Genomic DNA, 23004 nt, shown 5'->3' on the forward strand with positions numbered 1-23004 from the left:
TTTAGAGCAATGATAAAACTCATAATTCAATACAGATTAAAACTATAATTTTACAGCTTTGTGCACTAGCAATCAGCAATAATAATTAGAAGCATAGTTCTACAACTGCTCCAGACTTTGAGTAACTGTATTTCCAAGTAAGTTATCTGTTATCTAATGAAAGAGTAATAAATCGAAGCAAGTTATAGGAAGAAATGGAGTAGAGAAAGCAGCAGAGCAACTTAACACTTTTCAAACTGTTAAGAACCACCTAGTAGGTGACACAGCCCACCACAAATTTAAATTGATATTAGGGATGTCAGAAAGTGTGGAGGAACTGGCACCAGAGGACGCTGCAAATGTGAGTGGCAAGAGCAACGATTAAACTCAAAACAGATCAAACTGCAGTACGGATTTCCTACATTCCACAGGGCGGATTCCTAATGATCCCTAATAGGTCAATACTGACAGGTTATGATTCCTTCTGTGTGTCAGCATCTTTAACAGCAATGGCAGTTGAAGCTGGTGGACAAAAAAATTTTAAGTCTGTGCAAGCTATACCTGAACTGGGTGAAAAGAGCTATAGCAAACGTGAACTTCACACAGCACCTAGAAAAGGACTTGCAAAATCAGAAGAAAGAATGAAAAAAAAAGGAGAAAGATGTTTTAAAAAAAAAGGCGAGGAAAAGAATAATAGATACTTCATCTTCTTACGTAACCTGCGAATGATGATAGTAAAGCTGTTAGTAAGAAGCTTGATGAGTTAAGTCAGGTGAAGGTGCTTGACCGAGCTTGTTCAGTGTTTGGTATTGTAGATTCTCAATATCTGAACCATACACGTGGTTGTTATTTCTGGATTACGTGATGAATATTCAAATTGAAAATCTACCAAAAATGTGAACAGATATCGTAATGCCCTCAGAAGAGAAACTGTAATAAATGGAGTAACTTACTGCAAATGCTAAATCTGGGTTCACCAAGCTCCTAGTGCTGAAGGCATCCAAGAAAAGATAACCTAAGATAAGACTGTTACTTCTGCTTACGTGTAGGGGCGAATGTGAAATGCCATTAGGATCTAGGAATAAATCTAAGTCCTTCACTGTTGTAGGAGATGGCCATTTTAGGTTCTAATTCAATTAGATGTAACATGCAGCAAAATTTATGTCTGGTATGCGCTACCTGTATTGACCTAATTTGGGAACATCCATCTTGTAAAAGAAACGCGAATACAGGATATTGATTTGCACCACTTCCAATGCAAAGTTTATGTTGTACGTGTAGGCCCAGTTTCAAAGATGAAGCAATAATTGCCAACCTCCTAAAATGTCAATGGTTCAACATAGAGAAAACAGAACGGTGGTGTTGGAATTGCTTGCCATTTATTCTGCTCTGTTCAGCTTGTGGATCTCTTCTTGTCTCTTCTCCTCACTTGTCTCTTATGAGTAGCTTAGAAATCTTTGAAAGAAGTACTTCAAAAATAGTGAAATGGTTTAGGAACAGCTTTCTGGAATGCGTGAACATAGATGATACCTTGTCATACTCACAGTGAATCCACTGCATCATTGCAGGAAGCTCAGAAGGATCAGCAACTTGACTGTGTGACAAGTTCTCCTCATTCTTTTCAAAATACTTTATTATAATCTAGTTTAGATTATGGTAATTTCTATTTAAGAGCTGCATAGCAGGTCACAGCTTAGGATCCATTCTGTTCAGCAGTCAAGGATGCATTCCTCTCCGTTTAGTCCTTTAAAGTATTGGCCCTACAGAGATGCTCTGTTAATGATGGAACTTAAACGTTTTGATTTGGATGAATTTAGACTCTTAAGCTCTTCAAGGAAGGTGATTTCTGTTAGTGGTTTACCTTCTACAAGAGGGATCCATCCTGTTGTTTCCAAGTCAGGATCATGCAGTTCACAGACAGAACTGTTAGTGCTGGTTAAAATTACCTGTTCACCTCAGCGTTCTACGTTTTTTCTCCTTGAATGAGTAAAACTTCATCATACTGCAACAGTAGGAACTGGAATTTTTATGCCAGATGTCTACCTCTGGACGAAGGCTTTGGTTAATTGGAGCTGGGATTTTTTTGCACATGGAGGTCTCATTTAAATCTAATCACCCCAGAAAATGAGGTTTAATTTGTGGGGAAAATAGACCACTTTGCCTTGTTAAGTGTCACTGTCATTTCGTTAAAGAGGTCCCTCCCTTGTCTGTTCTTCTTAAAGCAAAGTCTCACAATTTCATGGGCAGAAATGGGGTGGGAGGAACCAGGCAGACTTAGACTAGAAGTAGAAGGTACTCATGTACTAGACTTTTTTCCTGAATGATCATGATGTAAGAAGTATCTTTGCGTATCTTTGGCAGTCAGGCTGTTGCACTGAGTGTGTTTTTGGGACTGAATGCCTGTCCATTACCATGCTTCACCACATAGTCCTATGTTGGGTTATTTTGTTCTTCCATTCAGTGTCGAGAAACTAATACCTAGAAGACAACTTACTTACTTGTTTCCTTTTCCCCTCTCCTCATAGCATTTTCAGGTTAGAGATAAAGGGCTTACCAATGAAAGAAAACAAAATTTGATATCAGCTGCAATAATGCATTATGGTGATAGAAATGTATAGCATCGCTTACGTTATTTCAACAAGATAAGAATACATATAATGAGATAAGAATTTTTTTAAAGGACAAAGTCTAAAAAGTTATTAATTGCCAATTCGGGATCCATTTGTGAAAAACACCAGCAGAACATCAGCCTTGCAGTATTTAATATATGTTCACGATGAAATCTTCAAAAGCACAAATAATGTAATTTTTTAATAGTCTTTTTTTTCTTTCATGCAGGTCACCATGAAAGCCAAACAACTGAAGGATTCTGTTACATATACACCAGGTGTGTGCCTCTAGATCCTCACTGATGCTTACAACAAGCACTGCAGTTAGATAATTGCTATGCAAATGAGCGCATTTTGTAACTTCCAGGGCACACCTTGTAACTTTGCAGCGAGGCTTTTGCAACCTTGCCTTACTCTGAGCAACAAAGAGAACCGATGGGTATTCTGAGGGAATGTTTCCTTTTTAAGCTACCTCTTCCCAGCCTTTCTTATCCAGTTTATTGTGGGTTTTGTTCATTTGTTTATGCTGTTCTGTTCTGTTTGTTTATATCTGTGTAGTAATTTATTAGTCACTTCACATATACCGGATAAGCTTATAATTGGCAAAGTTCATTGCTTTATATTATATTGCTTTTATTACAACAAATACCTTGATTTCAGGATAAATGTAAGGAAGTGAGCTCTTAATCCATAAGAGCTTCATCTACTGTCTGCATGATTTCGGGTACCTTCTATTTGCAGGCAGTTCCCTCTTGGTGGTGGTTTATTTATTCAGAAGTGTAATATCGGTACTTCCAACAGGTATCATTAGGCTCTCTGAGCTTAAAACATTGGCCCAGAATTCCAAGAATGTCAAAGTCAACATGAATTTACCAGACCACATAATCACCCAGAGAGAAAGAGAGGAGGAAGAGGAGGAGGCGGAGGAAGGGAACTTCAGTCAAATCCCGGAGCAGACAGACAGCCCAACAGATCACAAGGAGACCGCTGCAAGTGAAACCAGGCATCGCAAACGAAAACTTGTGAAAGCACCCGAAATGATTCAGACAGCAACGAAAGAGGTACCAGAAGAGAAGGGCAGAGGAAGACGCCAGAAAGATTTTGATAACACAGAGCAAGAGGAAGAGAGCGACGATGAGAGCAGAAAAAGGGAGAAAAGCCGTGCCTTAGAAGACTTGTGGACTCAAAATCAACAGAAACTTCTCGAAATGGCCTTGCAGCAGTATCCAAAGGGAACAACAGATCGTTGGGATAAAATAGCAAAGTGTGTTCCTGGAAAAAGCAAGGTACAGTCAATGTTGTTTGAACTGCAGTGTAAATCAAGAGGAAAATGATTGTCTACCAGTTTATGATTACCCTAAGAACTGAAGGTCCACACAGGAAAGTAAGGTCTTTACTTAACTTGTAACTGCCAGGCAAGAAGTGTTTGACCTAAAGATCATTACTGTCATGTTTGCTTTCATAAAGATATTCTCATTTAAATCACTTTGTTTAATATATTATAGAAAATGTTGAAGTAACTCCTGTTCCATTTAAAATACCTACCTCTCCTCTGCCTTTCAGATCTTCAGTTGCAGAACAAATTAGATTTTTAAAACAAATTTTGATTGAAAGTTAGTAACCAAATGTTGGTGACCTGCTTTGCTTACATTTTTACAATACCCTTCTCAACCCACCTCAATGAACAAGCAAAATAAGTAACTCAGCTGCAAGTGTTAAATGCTCAGTAACCTATCTAATGTTCTTTTTGTAAGTATAATCTCTTTAAAATAGCATTTGCTGTCATTGATAGAGCTGGTCTGTGGTAGATTCCGTAATAGCTGTGCTAGCTTAGTGTGCTTGCTTCAGTCATTGTAGCTGCAGAAAATCCTTATTTTATTTGTGCCAAAAACAGCATGAGAAAGCAGGAAATACGGGCTTCAAGTAGTTCTCTGGCTATGAAGCTATGAAGCGGATGTCAGTAGGTGCTGTTAGAATGAGCGTAAAGGCTCACCTTTACCAGGGTAAAGTACCTGCAGCGTGGCTCGTACCAGAATAACTGTTCTGGAATAGGTAGCACAATGCAACTGCTCAACAATTGCTTTTACAGCCATTGTCAAGAAATACTGAACAGATGTTTTCTTGGCTTTGTGTGCTCTTTGAAGAGAGAAATTACCTGCTAAGAAATGTAAACTGAAAGTTCATTTTTTGAATCCACTTTTCAGTAGGTGTATGTTCTCCTTCTGAAATTGTTCGCATGACTAACTTTGGGGGAGGAAAAAAAACACAGAACATAGCTCTCTTATAATGAGGTAGCATGTACAGAGGTAAAGCAATACTAAAATATCAAATTTTAATTAATACTTTTGTTTTTCCTTTCAGGAGGAGTGTATAGCAAGATACAAGTTGCTTGTTGAACTGGTACAAAAGAAAAAAATGGCTAAAAGCTGAACATTCAGAGCAGAAGAGATTTAGGTCGTCTTTGTCAAAATGGGGTTTTAAAACTCATATGCAGGAAACTGCATTTTTGTACCTCAGTATTTCTATATGTCATGTGCCTTAGTAAAAGAAAATATCAATAAATCTGCCATCATCTATTTTGTGTGTTAAAGAATGAAGGTGTATTTTTGTGTAGGAGAGCTGCTTGTGCAGATACATGATAGCGTCTTAAAAATCAGTGGATCTTAAGGAAGAGCCCCAGCGGTAACTGCATACTGGAAGGGGTAGGCTTACAGCTAAAGAACATACAGAATATAAAGAATTCTAAGTGGTGCTTTGAAAGACAGAATTGATGTGAAAATGTTAAGCAAGTATGAGAGTAATGGAACTCTGCACTCAAGGGTTTTTGTGTTTTATTTTTTTGCAGTTATAAATACAAGACAATATGCTTATAAAGCATGTCTGCTGCTACATAAAATGTCCATTCTACTATTTAGAAATAAGGAGTAGTTCTGATCTTAACTTCCCTGTACACGTGTATGCACCTGCTATATAATTTCTCTTCTGCTAAACCTGCAGGCTCATACACAGCAATATTCAGTAGTGCTGTTATTTGGTAAAGTTGAAGTGGGTAAGAAGGTTAAAAAAGGTCTTTAAGATACTTAAAGCATATTCTTCATGACCAGTTTTTAAGTACAGAATTGCACTTAAAAGCCAACATTATTATGCTAAGATTTCTCATATCTTGTTTTTTGTATATGCTGGATTCAATACAGTTTGATTTCATATTTGAAGAGTGGGTAATAAGAGTTATTGTTCGTTATTTGCAATATTATTTTTCATAATTCTGGAAAAGTTATACAAAGCTTAAAATGCTGAATAATGGGTACTTAACGGGCTGTAAACAGTATCAATAAATCAGAGCAGTAATTATTATCTTTTGCAAAAAAGACATTTAAAGACTTGCTTTTTTAAAAACAAACAAAAAAAGACTTACCACCCAGATTCTGATTTAACAGTAGGATTTTAACAAGCTTTTGAATTGCAATTAAAAATTAAAATGACAAATCAGAAGACCACATATTTGGAAGACTCAAACTCAGAGCTTGATAGCCCAAAAATCGGTTAATTTTCTGACATTTATTCTGATGATTTCTTCCAGTAAATGTTTGCCAATTGTGTTGCTTTTGACACATCAGCATTTCACAAAATTTGATCCCATTTCCGTAAGACTTTAAGGGACAACTATTTAGGGAAGATGACAGTGTTCTGTATTGGTTCTTTACCAAGCGGAACATACCGATTTTTTGGTCTTGTTAAAAAAACTAATCCTAGGCTGTGAAAAAAAAATATTATAGAAGGCTTACTAGACATGGTAACGCATTTAAAATTCTCTGTGAAATAAAATGTAAATGTTAACTACATAGGAAAACAAACATTTAGAAGGTGTACTAAGATCGCTGTGTGCTAATTGACCAAGCAGTAACTGTGTACTCCTATGAAAAAAGAGTCTTAGGCGAGATCAAGTGATGTATTTTCAAAAGCAATCAGGAAAGCTTACCTTTAAAAAGTCATTCAGTGCACTGTAAGCTGACGGTAGCGAGGTAATTGAAATGGCTGCGAAGAAAAGCCTGCTAAAGTGGTTAGGTGAATCGGTGAAAATTAACTTGGCAGCACTGATAGGGATGAGGTAGGACCAGAGGTGTATTGTTCATGAAAAAAATTAGACTGGTAATTGAAATGTTTCTGCTGTGAGTAGCAAAGCTGTTGTGAACAGCCTTCTACAACCAGGTGGCAACCAGAAGGATAATGAACGGGAAGAGGGGGCTCCAGCCTCTGGGTACTTGTAACAGGAGGGGCTGGGCTCGGGGTGGGGGTGCCCACGTGGAATGGAAAAACTCTCAGCCCCGTGCTGCTTAGCTGCACTGAATTCTACACAATTCTACTGCAAAAACATTGTCTTACAACTTACTTTTTCAAATTAGAATCAGAATTTGAAATAACCTAGGCCTTAGGGTAAGAACATTGTCTTTTTCAAAACAGACCAAGTGCTGTAACAGTAGCTGGCAAGTAACTGGTGAGGTAATAGCTCTTCAAGTAAAGGATCCGTGCTGGATTTGTAATCCACTCACATTAAGCTGGTAATGTCCTGCGGGGTCAAAGAAATCAAGTAACAGGAGAATACAGCCTGTGAGGGAAAAAAGTCATCTTTCCTTTGTACTCACTGAGTATTTACTAGAAGACTTCACCTGGAATGGTGTGCCCAGTGTTATGTATCACACTGCAGGGAAGGTGTAGTCCAATTGGAGGAAAAAAATAAAAATCCAAAAGAGAGGAACCAGCGAGTACAAACCAAGAGTTGCCAGGAAGCACAGAAGGTGGTAGTGGTGGTATTTGCTGCACAGTAGAGAGAGATAAATCTGCAACTATGTAGAAAGGAGCCTTGCACTGCTTCATCTCCTTGATGCACTCAATACAAAACTGTTTCATGGTGGTTGTGGCTATGAAGAATAAAAGTGGGCTTAGTTTGGAACTAGACCTAGTTAAGGCAGAGACTGGGGAAAAAAAATAAGGACTTTGAACACATTTATCATCGGAAATCTTTAAAAAAAAATGTAAGATCTTTGCTTAAGCTTTGCCTGTGTTAGTACTGTGTGTTTGGCACTAATCACTGCATGCCCAGCACCTTTAGCTCCTCCTAGCCCTAGAAGGTCTGAGGAGGGCTCCAAGGAGGCGTGCCACTAACAGGTAAGACACACTTTTTCTCCTTTTTTGCTTGTAAGGCCATTCAGTCTGAGCTACTTGAAGCACTGTGCCTGACAACTACAGTTCATCTGAAGGCAAAGCCTTAAGGCTGCACGAGTGTACAGGCCCTTACGTCCCATTGCCAGGTTGCATGCCTGAAGCAGCAGAGGCACGCACGGTACTGGTGACATTGTTCTGCGTGTGACTGCTGAAACGTGGCGCTGGTCCTGCCTGGATGGAAGCGATGGGCTGCGGCCTCAGGGCTGGAAGAACCGACCCACCTGAAGCACAGGCCCAGGGAGGTGCAGAAGGAGGGGCAAGCTGGCTGTGCAGGAGAAACGCGCTGGCCCTGGCACCGCACCATGAATTCGTGGCAGGCCCTGCTGGCTGCTCCCATGACACTGAATCTGGAGTGGTTCCTGCTGCATTTTGAGGGGCGTCAGTAACCTGGGCCTTGGCTGACAGGGACCTGCATCGAGGCATGTGCTGCTTTGGCAGCAGAGACATTCCACAGGGACTGCAGCCTCAGCGCCTGCTGAACTGGTGCCAAGTCAGCCACAGACCAGGATCTTTGATGTCAGGCTCTGCAAAATCATTGGAACAAGGTTGGTTTTGACTGCATCTGGCCCTCATGTGAACTTGGCTTTGATGTGGTCTCTTTCTTTAAAGACCAGCGAATTGGAGTTTTGTTTAGATGTCAGAACTGTCCTTTTCATTACTTCCCTGCTGTTGATTGTTGATCCATCAGGAATAGGAGCACCGTACAACATCCATTGCTATCTCCGGCTGCTGGCACCAAGCTCTGATAAGTCGAGATGGTAAGAAGGTCCTGAGGCTGGCACTCCCACCAGTACTTCCAACTTTGCCCCCTTCTTGCTTCTCTACATCTTACCAGGAACCAGGTAACTCAGAGAAGAGGAATGGGCAAGGAAAAGCAAGACTTACCTCTCTTACTGGTGTGATACTTGTCTATGCAGTAGAGGGAGGGTGGGGGATTAACGATGGCCCTGGCTGTGGCAAAAGATGTTTCACATTTCCCTATCGTTAATTCTGAGCTTGCTCATTTATCAGTCTTTCAGGACTTTAGTTTTCCCCTTGAAAAACAGAACAAATACTCAATCCTTAGAACTTGGGCAAAGGAGACAATACACAAGTGGCACGGGCCTGTAGCAACACCACCTTGCTACTTGTTCCAAAAGCTGTTCTCAGCCCACAGCCTGCACCTGACTAGCAAGGAACGAAGCCACGAAGGCAGCACCAAGCATCCCTTGTCTGCCAAAAGAGGTGCTATCACGAAGCTCAGACTCCTGTCTTCAGTGACAGTAAGGGAAGGGTCGAGTTTCCTCCTTGCTGACTGGGAAATAAAAGACCAGCAGCTTTGCTGGTGTTCACCAACACCTCCATGGACAGTAAGCAAAATTCCTGAAGAAAAAAATGAATTTTATAAAAATACAATACAAAAAACACAGCAACAACCAAAGAGCTTGATTACTTCAGCACAGGTGTCACCACAGATAAAGAACATGTCCCATCTCCACAGAGCTCTCATCAAGGTACTTGAAAATGAGTTTGGGGCATTACTAAGTACCACATGCTCACTGCTCCTGCAATCTCATCACAACTGCTCCTGAAAGCATGAAAAAGAAACCTCTGACATCAGACTACAGCACGGGACTGCAACTGGACATCCAAGTCCAGGAAGCACAGATGTCTCAGGACAGTACTACAGCTGCAGTGTCTCCTGAAAGCAAAAATTAAGATGAAAAACATCTTTAAAAAGTTGTTGTAATGAATTTTAGCAGCCACATGCAATTAAAATCCTGCTCATTGTGTAACGTTAACAGAAACACTCACGTTTTCTACAAGACTCACGTTCACACAAGCCATATGCAACTATAAACATTATTAAAGTTTATTAACAAAAGCTTTGTACATATCTTTTCATACACTTGGAATTTTACATCTAGGCAAAATAACAGCACATTTCCATCTTACCTTTTGTACAAATTGTTACAGAATATTCGCCAGTGGGTTGAGAAGGTAAAATAAACCACTGGTTTACTTTTGTAAAGTATCTACAAAAGTGATTTGTGACATTTTTAAAAAATTCCCCAGAACATATAAAAATAAATTATTTTTACTTTTTCAATTAAATCTACTAATTAGAAATATTACAAATCAAAATATCAATGTTTTCTTATGAATTCTTCACAATACAAAACAGATTCACAAAACTTTATTTACAGAAATGAGGTAAGAACTGTGCAATGTTCAACTAAGAAACATATTGCAGAATTAACATGTTCTTCCAAATAAGTACACAGTGGAGGTCTAATTACAGCTGGGTCTTTTCCTCTAATATTTCCCACCCTACTATTGATTAGTGGTCATTACCCCAATTTAAACTGTACTTCACCGTACTGCATAGAGTCACGCCAGGAAATCAGCTGCTGTTGGTGGAAGTGTCCTAACACAAGTTCACCCGTTTCAACCACTGCTAAATCCTAGTGGGAAATATTAACTCACTTTTTTGGTAGTTTCTTAGTGAAAAGCGACCCAGGTAACAATCTGCCTGAGCTCTCTACAGTGGTATAAACACTTCTAGTAAAGGCAGAACAGCAAGGCTGCTGGTGCAACACTGAATATTCCTGCTGCTAACAAGGACACGTCTAGTGCATGATCAGCTGTTGGCAGCCATTTCAACAAAACGGAGGTAGCAACAGGCACTTGGTTTAGGCCAAACACTGCACATACTTCTTCCAGTGTGGCCTTCTCATCTGGTAAGAAAAAAAACTTTCTCACTGGAACCAAACCAGTTCCTTTAAAAACCTCAGAACTCTAAAACCTACACCAAAATTAACAAACTTTGGATTCCATACTGTAATTCTTAAACTCTTAATCAGGAAAAACTCCCACTATATAACAACCGGGATTTAAAGGAATAAAAAGTTCAGAAGTCGATTCCCTTATGAGTCAGATTTCAAAATGTGTGTAAAAACAAACAACAAGTAGCAAGTCCAGACTGCCATTACAAGCGTAGTCTAAAAGGATTGCAACTGCAGCAGAGGATCAGACTGGCTAGGTTTGGGTTTTGCTTGATTTTTTGTTTTTCATGTTTTTTTCTTTTTTTTTTAAACTACTGCTCTGAAATCAATGTAATGCATGACTGCCGACAGTTTACCAGCCTTGAAGTTTATAAGATTAGTACTGAAAAGTACAGTATGTGTTTCTCTGTGGTCGAATTTGTACTTAGTACCATCAAACTGACAAAATAACTATAGTTTGCAGAATTTTATCTACTTCACAGTCTGAAACATGAAAAAGTACATCCATTTTAGTGCAACAAGAAAGCAAATCAAAGCCTACCAAAAATATCCTTATGAAAATTATTAACCTTTTCCTGTGCAGTAAGAGTTCCTTGTTGCATTTCTTCATATCTGCAGAAAGGAAAACTGCAGTTTGCAGCCCGATGAAGTGCTATAACAGCAGGACATGCAGTTCTCAAGTATCACTCAAATGTCAACTCTTCTCTGACGCAACTGGTCCAGTTTTATCACTGAGCCTCTGTGTAAGAGAAAATACTTCTAAAAATCAGATTATAAAATACAGAGGTAAATAAAATCAAATTCATGCAGATAACACAGCAGAGATGGATGTTACACAAAGCAGATGAGGTAAATCAAATAGAGATATCTAAATAATAAGCAATTTACTTTTGCATTGTAAAGAATAATCAAATATCATAGAATAAAGACGGGAAAGGACAGAACAGTTAAAGGAACAGTACCGCCTTTGAAGGACCTCACAGCTACCGTAACAGAACACAAACTGCTTGTACCTTCCCTTCTCACAGCCCTCCCTGTTCCCGGCTGTTGGTCTGCCCTTGGATCCACATGATGGTCAAGAATAATACAAGGTGACCTTTGCTAAGTTTTACCCCCTGGAGAGGGGTAAAATCTGTCCTTCTCCAACAGAATAGAAATACAGTTTCCATTTTGTCCCTGTTGATGATGTTTCTTTCATAAATTGTGACAAAGCTATTTCCTGCAAGTACTGAACAGAACTGAGCCTCACTTCATTCACTGAGCAATCAGAAATGCTCAAAAAAAACCTGTTCCAATTCAAAATGAAGTTGAAACATTTAAAACTTTTGCAAATAAAGAATTTGTTAAAAATTCTTCTTGGATTAAAATAATTCAACAATCCAATGCAAACTCTCAGCTGTAACCTTAAAAAGAAAGCAATTTTAAAAAATAATTATTTCTAAGGGTTTTATGTTTGGGAGATGTTCTGAGATTTCCTTGAATTGTTTACAGCTAACTGTTACAAAAATACTAAATACAATTGTAACATCGTATTTGTAAAACGACTGCTGCCTGGTCATGTTCTCTAAAGCTAGTAATAGCCATTTCAAAAAACTCAAAGCAAGCACATCTCGTATAAAACAGGTTGTTCCAATGTAAAAAAAATAGATGGTCTCAATCCCGTTGCCTATTAATTTTCAGAAAATGAAGGGGAGATAATTTTAAGCATAACAGAATCACATTTCTAAAAGGAGACAAAGCACTGAGCAAACTCCTGATACAGCCCTTGTGCTCTTCCATTTGGTGACCAGCAAAGAACACGGTCTTGCTGCAGTACTGCAGTTTGCAGTCCGGTTTCCATCACAGTAATGGACCAAGCTGGAAAGTGACAATGACCACACACGCAAAAAGTAAATGCTCATATTTCTGAGCAGAAGGGAGCTGTTTCTAGGAAAACTGTCTCGAAAATTCATCACATTATCTTTTGCGTCTCACCTATCTTAATTGCATGACCCTGAGAGAATGAAGTCTATTCATTGTTCTTCAAGGAGTCAGAGAAGAATGTGTCTCTTGGGGGCGGAGGTTAGAGGGCACTGTTTAGGAAAAATGGAACATCTTTGCTGGAAAAATCTTTCTTTTTAATCTGTCCAGGAAAGGTTTCATTAGTATAACAAGCGCAGGAGGAGTTGCTCAGTCTCCTAGTGTACAGCCTCGTCTCCCCATGCCAGAACCAAGACACACACAGCCATTCTCTTAATGCCTATTTCACCGCCCCAGCAACGGGCTCCTCATCTCTCAAGTCATCAACCAACCTCTGCAGCTCCACACTACCTGAGGCCTGCTGAGGTGAAGTTCTTCAAGTAAGGTGGTAAGACAAATGACTGACCACATGGGAGACACAAAGCTGGGGAAGAAAGGTGGGGAGAGAAGGGCTATGCTCATGATTTTACAAGAGGAAGGCAAGAATCACTGGACGAGTCCTGATCCAGGGAAGCAGGAGCATGCAGCAAAGAGTCTAGGTATAAGTGACTGCAAGTTAGTCACTTATACAATGAGTTGTGAACCTCATTAACTGTGGACCAAGGCTTCAGAAATAGAAAAGAAAAAAAATCCACCATCCTTGAGTTGTAAATACATGCACATAACGTGCTTATCGTTCAGTTACCTCACGGTGATACTTCCCTGAAAATGAGGTGAGAAATATACTTACTGTCACCTTCTGAGCCGCGTTATCTCCATGAATTGTAAGGAACGGGTTGGTAGAAGCTGCGTTTAGTGGTGATGCCTGGGTGCCTGAAAGTAAGTTGTTTATGGGTATCTGTGCTCCTCCAGTAATCTGCAGTTGCTGTACTTCGGACTGATGGTGGTGTTGGTGGTGGTGCTGTTGCTGTACTAACTGATACAAAAGGGCCTGATGTTGTTCCTGCAGTAATAATAAGGTGGGAGGGGGAAAGATAGTCAAGGGTTAGTTACTGAATAATAGCTTCTCCCTGGGTTCTTGCTTATCCACATCTTCAGCCAGTGCAACCCCTAACCTAGTCCCAGCTAATTTAGGTTACACTAAGGAAGCTCCACAAGACTGTGGGAAAGGGAAGGAGAGTGCCTATAAACTTCCCAAAATCAGTAGCTCGCGTGTTTAGCAAAGCCTGCTGGCTTTTCCCAAGTCTCTATCAAAAGAAGCCTGTCTGTGAAGAATATCAAACCACGTTTTTATCACAGCACTAAAACTACACAATTGACAATGCAAATTTATATATATATATATATATTATATATATATATATACTTAAACCAGTTACCTATGGCATACATGAATAGTGAAAGGCAGAGTGAAGACAGCTCATGAGATGATTCCCAAAAATCTTTTATGCTAGAGTCCCAGTGGTACCAGGGATTCATTTAGGATACTGTCAGAGCCTGCATATGGCCCCAGACTCTACTGCCCACAGCTAATGCTTAGAGAGACAAGCCACCAGCTCCACAAGGGATGAAATAGGGCTGAAGGCATTAAGCAGCAATTCTTACAACAACACACAGAGATGCAGCCCATGACTATCATCCAAAATGGCTGAAACAACTGTAAAACTGAAAGATTTTCAAAAGCTGTAATATAAATTAAACACACTTCTGATATTTGTATTAGGCTGGGGAATCTATCCATGCCTAAGACCATACTAGAGGAATAAGTTACAATTAACTGGAAGACTTACCGACGTGAGCTGCTGGGTACTCAGTAATTGCTGGAATTGCTGGTGCTGCTGATGGAGTAGAAGTTGTCTCTGTTGGTCAGGAAGCAATCCTAGTCCCGAGGCACTGTGGGGTGTGACAGGTAATACTGTAGTTTATATGGAAGTACGAGAACTTTTTACTTCAACATTCCGTTGAAACAAAGAAAATGTTTTATAAACAGTTCCTGTTTAGTATTTTGATCGCATAATATCCAACATTAAAATTCGTCAACTGGCATTTTTGATCCATACCTAGACGTTACCACTGCCACCCCAATTTACATTTCATGTAATCTAAAACACGGCCTTTCTATAGAAGCTCTTGCCAGCCTTTAATACTACTTGCATGTCTGTTACCAAACCTAGTATGCCTGCTACTGAAACTGGTATTTGCTTCTCAACTGAACAGACACAATCTCGCCAGACACATATTCATGTGTAATACTGGAGCAAGGACCACTGTCCTATCCCAGTTCTTGGACCTACTCTCATCAATTCAAATCACTCAAGTTGCTTCTCAGTCTCTCTCCTAGATGGAATTTTCAGCTTCTTCTAAAAACGCCACCTACCACAGAGCAAGCTGTATCAGCAACCTGATTAGCGCTCAAAATTATTAAGCACTGGCTGCTCTGTGCTAGGTACAGCATGCAGATTCTTACCCCACCAATACTTTGCCACAAGAACTTCACCACATGAGCTGATCTGACTGCTCTGAGCGTGCTGCAGTGGGCAGCACTTCCAGCCCTACCTGGAGGTAATGCTCCCGTAATGGAAGGGGACAGAAATGAGTAGGTGCTGACTCTTCAATTACTGCAAATGACAGCCTGACATATTAAGTTAGAAATGCGGCAATTGAAGTTCATATGCTAGTCTTGATGGCTTTAAAACACACACACACAGCAGTTATCCTGCTCCTCCTCCTGTTTCTGTTGTTCTGTTGCTGAGGCAATGTCCTGCAGAGACAGAGCAGGCAGCTGGGCAGGGCAACTTCGAGAACTACATTAAAAGTGTAACTTGCAACTCGTGCCAGTACGTAGGAGTCTCCACTCCGAAGTTACCTGCGCTGGTGCAGAACTGCAAGCCAAGCAATTGTCCCTAAAGCCTCAGGTTACACCAGTTTGTCTGAAGTGAATGCACAAGAGTTTCAGTTAGTGCAAGTCTGTCTCTGTTCTACTTAAAGGATCCTCATATGAGCATACGCTAATCAAATTCATCGTCTTCCAAATCTTTCTCTTACTATGTACCCACAAAACAGTTGATAAAGCTGTGTGCCTGCGTGTGCTTGGTTTGTTTGGATTTTTAAAGGCACACAACAAGTTAACCAGCAGTTACTCTGCCCTTGTTTCCTTCCAACTCTGATCTTCGGTTATATTCAGATCTATCACTGTTGCCTACACCTTGTCTGTAATTTAGCAAACAATTCAGCCTTGAAGTGGCTCAGCTGATGCTGTCACAAAAAGGTGGTTAGCTACAACTTTGCTCCCAGTCCCACTTTCTGTGCCCACACAAGACTTTCCGCAGCTATTTATGAAATTGGGCAGGGAACCGATCCAGCTGACAACTGGTCTGGAAATAAAGGGTTCCTTCAGCTGTGCCAGCTCACTGCGATACCAACAGCATGCACAAGGATGGTTCTGGAACAGAATCAGGAAGATGGCTGGATTTATTCTTTTGGTAGCATTGTTAGCTTTTATTAGTTTAAAACACCCATCAAATTACTGGGTGCAGTTTTGCAATAGGTTTAAGCTAATATAAGCTTATCCTGCCGTTGAAAGGTTAAGTATTTCCCTTTCGGCTGTGCATTTTTGTCCCCTCCCCTTGCCCTAGCTCTTGCACAATGAGCTGCATGTCACGGGAACTGAACTGAAACCGAAGCCAACACAAAAAACGCCAAAAGATCGTCCATTAATGCAGGTGAGGCTATCGTGTGTGTGCACAAGCATGGAGGTGTGTGCAGGATGACCACCAGCACTGCTGGCTGCGATCGGTAGAAAGGAATTGGATCAACTTAAATCAGCCAGGTTACCATCAGCAGCTCTTCAGGGCACGGTATTTCCCTTGCCTTCCTGCAGCAGCCAGCATGCTGCTCCACGAGCACCTTGACACTCACTCAGTGTTAACCAGCCAGTACGGCAACACGCGTAGCGGCACCGGTCTCTGCTGCTGGGACAGGGCAGCCGACAAACCAGCTGTGTTTCATACCTCACCGGATGGCTTCAGAGCCAGGCGAAACACGTGCTGGGCTACACTTAACTTCCTATCATCTACTTTGCACCATTCATTTACCATCTTTCTGGCACTCTCCTGGTTCTCCAAGCTCTCGTGCAATGTGCCGTTTTCCCCAGGCCAGTAAGTCAATTCTACTGATCTTGTCCTGTGCAAACCCTCTTGCCTCTGGTTAATCTTGCTATATTCTTTTGCCTTTTTCTTACGTGTATTTTTAGAAGCTGCATAATCAGAAGTACACCTAATATTCAAGGCGCCGACACAGCAGGGATTTAAGGTGGCATAACGGTGGTGTCCACTGCGTGATCCATTTAATCCCCAATAATTCAAGCTGTATTTATTTGGTTGTTGATGAGCACTGAGATGACATTTCACCCATCCAAGGAAACTCCCACGTTTCCACCCTGAGCTACGACATGAAGAGTAAGGCCTGCCATCATATATGAGTAAGTTAGAACTGTTTGCCCTACCTGTGTTTCTTTCAAACGATTTTAAATTATTTGAAATTCCTCCAATCAGCTTTAAATTTAATTGTAGCATTTTTTTGTAAAAACTGCAAAAAGTAAGCATCTTTAACTTGACTAATATTACTAAAATTACTATTATTTCCTTTTTCTCTTTTAGCTCACTTATTGTGTGTTTTTCTGTACTTTCTGTATCTTCTCCACTGTTTTTTCCACTTATTAAAATCTCATTACCTTTTTTCCTACATCATGTTTCACCTTTGCCCTTGCTTTTTCTGCTGCTGTCTTTACCCACTCTGTCTTCCTCTCCTGCTCTACAAAGGCACTTGAAGGAAAATACCCACAGCCAGCAGCTGAGATGCATCTAGGAACAAAGCCTAACTGCAGAAGAAGCAACCCTGCGGCTCCTGAGCCTGCTGGAAAAGGCGGCTCACTGGATTTCACCACAGACCTCTCTCTAAATCAGATCAATGTAAATTTAATCCTTTTTAGCTTCTCAGTAAAAGGTATACGATTGGTCTGAACCTCTCCATCCTACAGCCTTCTCCAATTGCTAGAATGTTAAAGAAACAATCCTATCTTCTCCCTCAAATCACTGGATCTCCTGGTTGCTCTAAAGGTAGGACGCAACCTGCATTCAACTTTCCCTCCCTGCCCCCTGAATAAGACCATGTATTTTTCTCTACTGAATGAAGGCAGGCTTTTACCTACCATTTGAAACTTTCCCAAAGAGGAGTGTGCAAATCAGTGCTTTCTTGCTTCCCTACGTCCCAAAGTTAACAAAGAGCTCATGCGGACAAGAACCACGTATACACAACTTTTGAAGTACCAGTAAATAATCTAGTTATCTTTCACATCAAACTGGACAGATTCTGAAACTGGGAAAGTTACCATCAATAGCAACTTACAGGAGTACCTGGGAGGTCTTTTAATTATAAAACAATATAAAAAAAGTTAAAAAGCGGGGCTGGGTTCTCGTATGACTTCCCATCATCTTGGGAATAGTGATTTAACCCAGCTCCAACCTCGTTCACCACCACGTCGTCTAACCACGGTCAGAGAGCTGGGAGCTGGTACCAGCGTGGCAGCAAACCTCCATGCCTGCCCGTGCTTTTCACAAGCTAACCCTCCCGCTTACGCAGTTCAAAGAGTAGTGATAACTAGAGGAATTTAACACTAAAGGAACAGCCAGCTACTTGCCACTGAATCAGCGCTGACCTCAAGGGTGGCAGGAACAAACGGTGTGCCGTGGAGTTTCAGAAACAATGATCTCAGCCAACGGAAAATACTTTTATAATTTTTTTCCCATTTTTTCTTTATCCAAAATCATACCAGAGTCTCCGCACAACATAGTTTTTTTGTAAGAAAAGGCGGGTTTTGTTTTGTTTGCTTTTTAAAGATTTTTCACAAGTATTTTTTTAATGGAAAAACCAGGGATAAGGAACGTATGTATCACTACTAAAATCAAATTAGCACTAATTTGTGAGTAACTGGGAAACATCTCAAAAAGAAGACAGCCCAGCAAAAAAAAAGGGGGGGGGGGGGGAGGAAGGGATGAACTCAAAAAAGGAGAGAACTGTGTGAAAACCACAATAAAATTAATATTACTGAGGGAGCAATGCAGATAGAGATCATGCAAGATAAAGAAATGGAAATTCTGACAGTTATAGACCATCATGAGCTTGCTGTAGCAGAGAACAGAAAAATGTCAGGAATATTCTAGAGTCTGATATAAGCTAGAATTAGAGCTAACCAGCAGTACACTAGTTTCAATATTCTGCATGAAGTGGAGTAGTCTATTCCTAGGCTACACACTTAAGAGTGACAGCAGTTAAAATTGATATAAAAGAGAAACAAAAGATCTTCTGCACTATGGACAGGCAGAAATAAATAATCTGCGTATTAACAAAAAACAGAGAAAAGAGCAGCATGGCCAGCATTATCTTGGCACAACCAGAAATGGGGAATTATTATACAACTTGTTAATATAACTGATTCTGTCTAGTCTTTCTCACTACAAAGGACCGCTCCTCACACTTTTGGGGAGAGTAAATCAAAATTCTTGTGTTCTCTGCAGACCTCTGATACACAAGAACGAAAACACTTTCTCATTAAGGAAATGTCTTTTGTTTAACCTGTGAAATGTTACGTTCATATATAAGCTAAGAAAAACAATCTGCTCAGTAAAAATATAATAGCACATGAAAACAAAACAGGACACATTTAAAAGTATCAGGTTTATAAGCCTAATGAAGCAGTACCAATGATACTGTACAAGAACACTGATATACTGTCAATTAACAGTAAAGAAAAAAAATGGAAAAAAGCTACAAAAACAGGGATCCCACCCATCACATGCCAATCACATACGCATTTTTGTTGAGTAATCCAGCATAATCTCCAAAAATAGACTCGAAGACAAGCAGTCCGCTCCCTATTTGCAGGCATTTCTTTCTACACAGAAAAGTGGTTGTTCTTCCTAAGTGCAGGGCAATACAAGAGGGTAGGGGGAAGGGAAGTGGGAGTTATCCTTGGAGTTATCAGGAGTTAAGTGAATTAGTTATCCCTGGCTCTGCTCTATCCCAAAATACTTCCAGACCAAGCAGTTTGAACCCCTCCTGGAAAGCAGCTGTCTCCTTCTGTTACCCATTTACCTTGTAACCTCAAGCAGCAGCAGCAGATTAGGCTACTTAGGATACCTGGTTTTGGGGAAAGGGTTGTTACAAGTACTTAAACATCTTTTTATGCATTTAAAAATCCTTAGGAACATGACTTGAAAAAATAGTTTTCTTGTCTTTGGAGTCAGATGCAGAGAACTGAAAACACCACGCAGCTGCATCACTACTCTTCTTAGTTATGCCTATTACCTTTTTAACTACATGACCATATACTGTTCCCCTTCTGCTTCCCCTCCACCCCCACAACTGCAACAAATGGTAGCTTTTCCAGTGTTGCTTTAATCCTGGAAGAACAATTGGCAGGACAAAGAATATTGTTTTCTGAACTAAAAAAAGATCTGAAGCACATTTGCATAATTACATTTGTTTTGGAATGTGACTCGATTAAAAAACAAGAATAAACGGACGTGAGCTACAATTCGCAAAAGCTAAACAGAAAACCTTTCTTCTTTAACCTTCACGCTTCCATTAAATGCTTTTCTTATTTTCTTTCACAGATCAGGAGCAGAACCTAGTTTGACAGTTAGAGGCTAAGGCAGAAAACGTACCATTTGAATAAGGCAGCTAAAAATACAGCTAAACTGAAGACAGACACTATCGAGAAAAACATAAATCAGCAAATTCTTACCTGTTATTTAATGTAGTTGGCAGAGGATGCGTTGCATTGGGTGGCACGGTTGCATGAGTGAGAGGAGAAGGGTTCTGTGATATTGTTGCCGGGGTCTGAATTACCCCATTTAAAGCCCCTACAATTCCATTGATTGCCAGCTGGCTGGCTGGCAGTGCTCCAATTATTCCACCCACACCAGGCACTGCAGGAATGGTGGAGGTTACAGTCTGCATACCACTAGCTAGTGCCCCCACTGTCACACCATTGACCTGTTGAACTCCTGTGACTCCTGAGCCTTGCTGAGCTGGACTCTGCCCAGCAGGTGGTGGAGTGGAAAGGGCTGATGAACTGCTGGTGCTTTGTCCGCTGGAGGTTATCTCCTGGTGTAAAAACAAACAACAAAACCCCCTCAGCTGCATAAAGTTTCGCATAGCAGCAAAATACAACGGCTATGATGAGTTAACTTGTAACAAGTTTAAGTTTAGAAGGAACAAATAAATATTACCTGATTTAATACAGGAAGAGAATTGTCTGGTAAAAAACTGTTTCCCAGATGCGGGCTTTTACTGCTGTTCAAGGAATCGGTGCTAGGTGCTAAAGTAATTATTTCAAAAAACACACAGTGATTAAATTTCTGTAACATGTAAAAAGATTCAGAATAATTATTTTAAAATAATGTCAAAGGTAAACATGGAAAATGTAAAGTCAACCTTAGAATCGCTGCTGAATAGTAAAATATTAACTAACTGATTAGTGAATCAATAGATTCAAACAGATGTGCTCCAGACTGAAGAAAAAACCCACACTGAAACAAGTAGTAATGGTTTATACAAGGTTTCCACTTGATTTTAAACAATAGAGGTTTGGGGTTTTGTGGGTTGTTTGTTTGTTTTAATCCCCATAAAAATATTTATTCTGATAATACAGGTACATGCATCTCCCATTGATGGCATTTGTAGATGAAATGGGTATTTCATATGAACCATTCAAATTTCTTCCACACTTTCACACTATTTACCTGCTTGTACTGGAAAGGCATGTACTTGATGAGAAGGGCTAGGATTTGAAGTTATTGTTGGAAAGGGCACTGAAAGCTGTGCATTGAGTAGCTGGAGCCGTTCCTTTTTAGCAGTCAGATTCTTTATCTGTTCTTCTAACCTCCTATTTTCAACCTGAAGTTGGTGTAATGATTTAAGCATTCCTAAAACTAAGATAAAAACACGTTATCTTTCACAATCACATTCAAAGCTTTTCTTTCATTAAAAAATCACTCATGATTAGACTCATTGTTGCTAAATTTAAATAAAATAAGTAACACCTTCACTTTAATTTATGTATTATAAATCAAGACTAGCAAATGCAGTTATATGTGAAAATAAAAACAAAAATGTTAATGGGATAATGTCTCATCATCAGGGGTGACATTCATTTTAAGCAAAATTGAGTACGTGATAACTTAGCTCCAAAAACCAGAATACAAGGACAATATTGTTTTAGCAGCACAGGTTGGCAGTGTAGCTTGGAAAAATCTATTCGAAATTTTAAGCATTATGAAAACAGAAAAGGTTTGACATGGATGCATTCAACTAACAATACATCCGACCAACAACACTGATGTAGAAATAAACAAAATCTTGGGAAAGGGGCATTATTCAGTTTTAATCTCCTGTACAATGAATCCCAAACTTAAACAATGACAGAATTTCACCCATTGTTAAGTTACCACGACACACCTTGCTGGGAGCACTCTCATTTGCTGTGAGCGTCGATCTACAAATCACCCAGCAGGGAGCACTGTGTGAGCACTGCAGTTACCACCCTCTTCTTCCCCCCCTCGGCCCCCAGAAAAAGGGCATCATCTTCTGTACTAACATGATTTTCTTTACCGAGCTCAGTTTTTTCAAACTCCGACTTTGTTTCAGAACTTGGATTTCCCAACTAGTACTAGAGTGTGACTGTAAAGCCACAGGGATAGCCATTTATTTTTTTTTTAATTCTAAATTGTATTTGTTTAACATGACCTCTGGGCCTACTACAGACATAAGTCTACTGGTATAGGCACATCTGGTCATTTCCCAAGGATTTAGCTTTTATCCCTCCTCTTCAAGAACATACAAAGGAACCCTCAGTGAGCCCAAATGAGATGCAATAAGACTTAGCTAAACCTGTCCTCCAGCTATCATGTTTAAAGGATTATCCCTGCATGAATTTCCTGACAATTAGCATTTTTGTCAGGATACCATTCATAAAAACACCAACTAGATACCACTTTACACTACCAAAAAGAATAACACGTTCAATAAAATATAACACAAAAACCAAGCTGGTATTAATTTTCTTTTAAATGTGTTCAATCATTTCCTTAGACACTGCTATTTTCTGGAACACAGGGATGTAAGTGATCTACTCATCAGTTCCACATTTAGTGTGTTCGTTCTTGGACTATTTCATCCTATTAAATGCAACTTGAAAAAATGATTTGCTTACTTTGAGAATTTCATGGTAAACACAGAACGTAATAAAGATACGAAAGCCTAGTAGGACACTTGCCTGACATTTATAAATATATATATATTTTGAAACAGCAACGGAAGTAGGCAGTTTAGATTTTTAAAATGAAAAAGTCACTGTACCAATAAAGCAAACTGAGCAACTGGGTTTTACTCGTCCACAGTTTGCAAAAGTTGTGCAAGTTTGCAGTAGTGGATCTAAGAGTCCAGAATTTAAGTGTCCAGAATTTGTT

General features: G+C 39.9%; 2 protein-coding genes across 8 annotated transcripts in view; one reads left to right on the forward strand and one right to left on the reverse strand.

Annotated features, from left to right (window-relative positions):
• The window catches only part of DNAJC1 (DnaJ heat shock protein family (Hsp40) member C1), a 99260-nt gene extending 94096 nt beyond the window's left edge, over positions 1 to 5164 (forward strand). The window contains exons 10-12 of the mRNA XM_080579119.1: positions 2818 to 2866; positions 3390 to 3874; positions 4950 to 5164. Coding sequence (XP_080435245.1) covers positions 2818 to 2866; positions 3390 to 3874; positions 4950 to 5018 — 603 coding nt within the window. The 3' untranslated portion in view covers positions 5019 to 5164. The remainder of the gene's footprint in view (positions 1 to 2817; positions 2867 to 3389; positions 3875 to 4949) is intronic.
• A 4475-nt stretch (positions 5165 to 9639) lies between these two features.
• Positions 9640 to 23004, reverse strand: part of MLLT10 (MLLT10 histone lysine methyltransferase DOT1L cofactor) — a 129832-nt gene continuing 116467 nt past the window's right edge. For 6 of the 7 annotated variants that reach the window (XM_080579108.1, XM_080579107.1, XM_080579105.1 and 3 more), the window contains 6 exons: positions 21280 to 21468; positions 20767 to 20855; positions 20280 to 20641; positions 14266 to 14368; positions 13266 to 13478; positions 9640 to 11332 (listed from right to left, as the gene is read on the reverse strand). In XM_080579108.1, the coding sequence (XP_080435234.1) occupies positions 11264 to 11332; positions 13266 to 13478; positions 14266 to 14368; positions 20280 to 20641; positions 20767 to 20855; positions 21280 to 21468 (1025 nt within the window). In that variant the 3' untranslated portion in view covers positions 9640 to 11263. The remainder of the gene's footprint in view (positions 11333 to 13265; positions 13479 to 14265; positions 14369 to 20279; positions 20642 to 20766; positions 20856 to 21279; positions 21469 to 23004) is intronic. The other variant, XM_080579106.1, reaches the window with a different exon arrangement.

Source organism: Anser brachyrhynchus (assembly GCF_964034855.1).
Source record: "Anser brachyrhynchus genome assembly, chromosome: 2".
NCBI lineage: Eukaryota > Metazoa > Chordata > Aves > Anseriformes > Anatidae > Anser > Anser brachyrhynchus.